The sequence below is a fragment of the Grampus griseus genome, assembly GCF_964374135.1.
Source record: "Grampus griseus genome assembly, chromosome: 4".
NCBI lineage: Eukaryota > Metazoa > Chordata > Mammalia > Artiodactyla > Delphinidae > Grampus > Grampus griseus.
Window position 1 is genome coordinate 126,069,641 of NC_138997.1, and position 6,000 is coordinate 126,075,640.

General features: G+C 42.3%; 1 protein-coding gene across 1 annotated transcript in view; it reads left to right on the plus strand.

The window, feature by feature from the left end:
* Positions 1-5,262, plus strand: part of AFG2A (AFG2 AAA ATPase homolog A) — a 348,368-nt gene extending 343,106 nt beyond the window's left edge. The window contains exon 16 of the mRNA XM_082653515.1: positions 4,365-5,262. Coding sequence (XP_082509641.1) covers positions 4,365-4,541 — 177 coding nt within the window. The 3' untranslated portion in view covers positions 4,542-5,262. The remainder of the gene's footprint in view (positions 1-4,364) is intronic.
* The last annotated feature ends 738 nt before the right edge of the window (positions 5,263-6,000 follow it).

The window sequence follows — 6,000 nt, forward strand, 5'->3', positions numbered from 1 at the left end:
CATACTTGTATTCTTGCTAAAATTTCTGTTACTTCTAAGGAAAGAACTAGATTCAAAGTAGGGCCCCAGACCGAAACGTTTGCTTAAAATGAACATACATCACAGTGTTAAATAATTTTCCTTACTGAGTTTATCATTCCAAAAACTTAAATGTAACTGACAAAGTCTAGGTCATATGGAACTTAAGTAAAAATATTACAAGATATTGGCCAAATGTTAGAAATATATATATAACATGCATTTTTGGAAAATCTGTGGATAGTTAAGGAACTGTTCAATTCAATTCAACAAATGCGCGTGGACTACGTGCAGGTCCAGGGCACAAGTGTGTGCTGTGGCTGCTGCCTTTTGACTCCGTTAAACAGACTGGTCCTCCTCCAGTCTCTCTTGCTCAGCCCTTTCCCTTTTCTGTCTATGCTGGAATAGGCGAGAGCAAAAGAAAAAAGGATATAAGCTAGGCAAGATTGAGCTGCTTGGTGTGGGTGAGCACCTCCCAGAGTGCGTGCTGAAGGTCAGCAGTAGCCCTAAAGGTAACCATTTGTAGGTGTTCTGCCAAAAACAGAGGACAGGTGGAAAGTTCTGTGGGAAACATCAGCTTAAAAGAATTAAGCAGGTCATCACTGCTAGGCCTCACAGAAACCTTTAGCATTCTGCTGTGCTTTGTGGGAGACAGAGTATATACAGTGTTACCTAAAACCTATTTGATCATGAAATACTTCTTCCTCTGAAAAGACACTGATATGTCAAGGGGAATGCTGGCATGGGCCATGAAAACAAGCAGGAAAGCTGCACTTTTCTTGGGAAGCATGGTATCTTGGAACTCACGCCAAAATAAATGACCCAGGGCAAATAGAAACCAGCCATCATGAAATGGATCTCCTAAGAATACTTGCATTTCCGGGCCTGTCTTCTTAATCGAAGTTAGGAGAGAAGAACCAATAATCTGATTAATGTTTTTCCTTTTGGAATTTCTACTAAAAAGCCCTTTTATGGGGAAAAAAATAAGAACAAAGGATCTTTTAGGAGTTATGCTCTGTCAGCTGCTAGTGCGTCATCTGCTTGTGAGTTGGGTTTAGAGCATTAGAGATGACTGTCATCGACTAGCCTTTACTGTCATTATGGCCCACGTGACTTCTGAAAACTATCATTGTTATTTTTAGTGACATTTTCATGATAGAATTACTCTTTTTTTTTTTTTACCCCCTCCATTTGGGATACTGAGGCTAGATCCTTGTAATTCCCAGTTTCTTTCTCCCCACCTTGCTCACTTTATTTCTTCTGCTCAGAATGCACTTCCTTTCCTGTGTGCATATCTAAATTCTGTCCTTCCCACTCCATTTATGAACCAATAATTTCTTCCTTCTTTCCATACCAAAGCACTTTCCTTTTGCCTTGCTAGTGGTACCTCTTAATGCTATGTCTTGGACATCTCTGGACCCTCCGGCTGGCCTCACCTAGTTGTTGCACAGAGTAACCAGCCATTCAGTGGACGTTGATTGATGAGTGACGGGTTAATTATGAGTAGAGTTCTATTTCCTCTCAATTACTTGTTGTATATTGCTAAGCAAATATGATAGGAAAATAAAAGTGGCAGAAAGGATTGCCTAATTGACTGGTTCTTCAGGGCATCCCTTGTAAATAAAAAGAAACAGGATAAGGTTTATTGAAGCAAGTGTTGAATTCAGGCAGCCCTCAGCCACGCTAGAACTGCAAACAGCTGGGCTCCTTCTACACAACGGAAGACAGCTTCATATGAGGTGCTTGAGTACCAGTATTCAGCTGCTCTGTTTCCCTTGTCGTTGTCTCCCAGAGATTCTAAAGGTCATCTCTGTCTAATCCAAACATTTCTTAGCGCTTTAGTCAAAACTCTGTCCAAGTTTTCTATACCTCACAATTCTGTAGAAATTGTTAATTAAGGGTCAGGCCAGTATTCAATATAGTTGGCAAATTACTGTGAAATGTTAACATATACCGAAGGCCCCAAGTTACCAACATCCAGCTTTCAAATGGCAGTTACTGCTCTGACCACCACCAGTGCCCCCCCTGCCACTGCCGTAGAAGCTAAGGGCAAAGAGTAGTTTACAGCTTAGAGGAGAATCTATAGATGCAGATATGAAGGAAGGAAGGTTGATCTGCAAAGAGGAACTGCTCAGGGGAGCCGACCCCAAGGGCGGCCTTCGAGGCCTCATGACCTCTCTTCCCACTACCTACATTTCCCTACCTTGCCATGTTAGGCTACTTGAGATTCCAGTTATTAGAGGAGTATAATCGTTTCTTCTTCTCCCAGTTTGACTACTGTGTATTGAGAGAGGAAGCCTTACTAGACTGTTGGTTCACTTTCTCAAATGCGCCAGCAATATTAGCCACCCGGCCACATGAACCAAATTCCAGGAGTTTTGAAGGGTTCCAGGCAGCCTTGCGCCTCCCCTTCCTTCCTCAGCCCAACCCAACCTCCCTCCCCCGCCACTCACCACCACCCTATTTGCCATGCTTCCATCAGGCTCCACACACACCTCTACAAGGGGGTCACTGCATGTACAAAACCTGGGGGCACAAGTCCCACAGCAATTAATTAGTGAAGTCATTAGTAATTGTCTAGCACACATGGTAGGTGTTCAGTCCAGTGTACTGGACCCGTTATGTGCTGGGTCCAGTATTCTCTGAGGGAAGTGTCAGGTATGAAGTGTGCAAGACATGGCATTGGCCCAGTGGTGGCAACCTCTCTACCCGACTTAGCCTGAGGGGGGAGCCACACAGTGGAAACCTTTCCTGTACTGTCTCAGAGAAGCAGCTAGAACTGTACCAGCAAGCAGGAAATTCAGTCCTCTTTGGCCCTTCCAGTGATTCTTCTTCCTACTTTTCAGCCTTGCAACCATCGCTTCAGATTCTTGCACAGATGAAAGAAGTGCTGCTCAGATGGAGGGGAGGAGGGGATGGAGCTCTCCGTACTTGGTCTCTTCACCTCCTTCTGGAGGTCCCTAAGGTTCCTTTGGAACAGAATAGAACCAGTTTGCCATGGGGGCGTTTTATGTGCTTTTACTGTGCTTATTAAATATCACATCTGATTTTCAAATAGCCCTTTTTGCACCAGAATATGTGATGAAGTTGTTTCGCTAATTCTTAGAAGTTTTGTTTTTTCCTTCAACAAGTTGGTAGCCATTCTTTTTGGAAAAGCATTAACATGCATAACCACTATAGTCGACTTCAGTGCCCATTAACGAAGCCCAGAACTAACGGTTACATTGTCGTAATTTGACAAAGCCATCTAAATCTATGCATGTTTTTTTGAAAGCTCCCTAAACATGCTGCTAAATCCCCTAAAGAGCTACTAAACTGCTTTGGCAGCCATTAGCCCAGCATAAGCAGAGGAACTCTTTTCAGTAAGTGAACAAACAGAGAAAATATGCTGAATGGCCGGACAAATGTGTTTCAGCTGGCCCTTTCATTTACCGATATAAGGGTGCAGTCAATATCAATCACTGTTTTCCCTGTTGCCCTGAAAATCACAATATCTCTTTTCATCCCACAGGCTCTTTTCACCACAGTAATGTGTCTTTAGAATGACACTGGCATCAGCCCGCTTCCGCTGTCTGAAGTCCAGAGAGCTTAAAACACATTTCAGGATTCAAGACTTGAACCTTCCTCCCTTCCGTTTTCCTACCGCGCACTCTCTCCTCCCTCCCTCTAGCATCCACTCCACCCCCTCCCCAGCTTCTTTTCAATTCTCCCAGCTTTCCTCGCTGAGTAAACAGAATTCACTTCTCTGTTCTAATGCAGCTCTCCAAAGTAAACGGAGACAACTCTATCTGATATTCCTAAGATTTAAGAACTCATTAAGGAGATGCACATAAAGAAATGCTTTTACATGTTGGTAATAGATCAAAGGTTGAAAGGAATGTGGAAATTCTGTGCTGTGACAAGGTGTGCTGATGTGCAGGTCCTCACTCTACATCAGTGCCTCCTTCCCCGGCCCTCCCCTCATCACCGGGCTTCTCCCCGTCCACCCCACCACCACAGACACACTCATCCTTTGTCACCCCGTGTTAGAGGTCTGTGCCTGCACGTCTGCTCCACCTTTACAATTGTAAGCTCCTTAAGAGCAAAGGCCATAACATATATCTTTTTGCCGCTCCTGGATCTCGGTACTTAATATGTTGTTTTGAAATGAAGGTGATTACTTTTTATCCTTTTGAAAACTTAAGTGGAATGACTCCCAAAGATAAATTTTAGGGATAGGCTTTTAGTTGTAGAAGTTACCACGGATGAATATTTGAAATGTTAACATTTCTAAAAAACAGTATTGATTGTTTTCTCTCTCCTTTTTTTGTTGTTGTTTTTGTTTTTGTTTGTTTGTATTGTTTCAGATTATAGCCGTATGTAGAGAGGCAGCCCTTCTGGCTCTGGAAGAAGACATTCAAGCCAACTGCATTATGAAAAAACACTTTACTCAAGCCTTGAGCAGCGTGACACCCAGACTTCCTGAATCATTGAGACGTTTCTATGAAGATTATCAAGACAAGAGTGGGCTGCATGCGCTTTGAGAAAGTATACATATTCATTATGCTAAAAGTACTTTCTAGAGAAAACTTGTTTCTTTTTTAAAGAGTGTCAGAATAGCCCTTGATAAGCAAAATGTCTGAAATACGTTGACTAGATTGAGGGGCCTCAGTTCTTATAGACATTTTGAATCATATGGCAACAATGAAAATATCCATGAAAAATCTCTGGACAAGAGTTTAAGTCAGTTTTATCCGGAAATGTGTGCTGAGTTTTAAAAGGCAAACTTTTAGCTTTTTCATTAATTTGACCTGGTTCATTCCTCCCATGAAATGCTTTCCTTACTCCAGAATCCATTTCAGTGCATTTCCAAATACCAAAACTGTGGGCATCAGTTTTATAAAAGAACATAGAAGATGCGTGTAGATGAAAGCGCGGTGAAAATTATTTACAAACCTTTAATTTTGAAGACCAGCCCATGAAATGGCTAAAGCACCAGCTAGGCTTATGTGACCTTGTTTCCAAATACATATTTGTTCTCATTATAATTCAGACTTAACATTTTCGCTTTAGCCTTCTTAACCTCTACTTATGGCAATTAAAAAAAGAATTGAGAGTTATTTCACATACTGTAATGGCCTTTGGAAGTTTAAAAAATTGGAAATATAAGCCCAGTCCAGACCTAGAAGTACTTGTGTTTTTTTTTTCTTTTTCTTGTTTTCATAAAAATGCTATAAATTAACCATGTGAGGTATTCATGTTTTAACTTGTATGCATTTCCAGGTTACCAATAAACTTCTTCAGTTCAAAGAAAAACCAACTTGTTCTCTTCATCATAGTGTCTAACATTGCATTCTAAATATCTGCATTTATGCTCCAAACTATTTATCCTTGAGATTTCTTGACACTTTGATAATCCATAAATATCCTTGAAAAAGCTGTTGGAAATTGATTGGTTGACTTCCAGTTCAGAAGCTGGCAATGGGAAGAATGTGCACTTAAACACAGTCACTGTAGATCTTTGAAAATTCCCAGAAAGACAAGTCAGGCGAGAAATACCTGATTATCAAAATAACAGGGCTGTACAGTTTTGTGGTGGTAGACATTCTGAAATCACATCTCAACTGTTTCATCCTTTGACTATCAGAAATAGATGTGCAGGCTTCCGGTGGCGCAGTGGTTAAGAACCCGCCTGCCAATACAGTGGACACGGGCTCGAGCCCTGGTCCGGGAAGATCCCACATGCCGTGGAGCAACTAAGCCCATGCACCACAACCACTGAAGCCTGCGCTCTAGAGCCTGCGAGCCACAACTACTGAGCCCACACTCCGCATCTCCTGAAGCCCGTGTGCACCTAGAGCCCGTGCTCCACAACAAGAGAAGCCACCGCAATGAGAAACCCGCACACCGCAACAAAGAGTAGCCCCCACTCGCCACAACTAGAGAAAGCCCGCGTGCAGCAACGAAGACCCAACACAGCCAAAAATCATAAACAAAAATAAA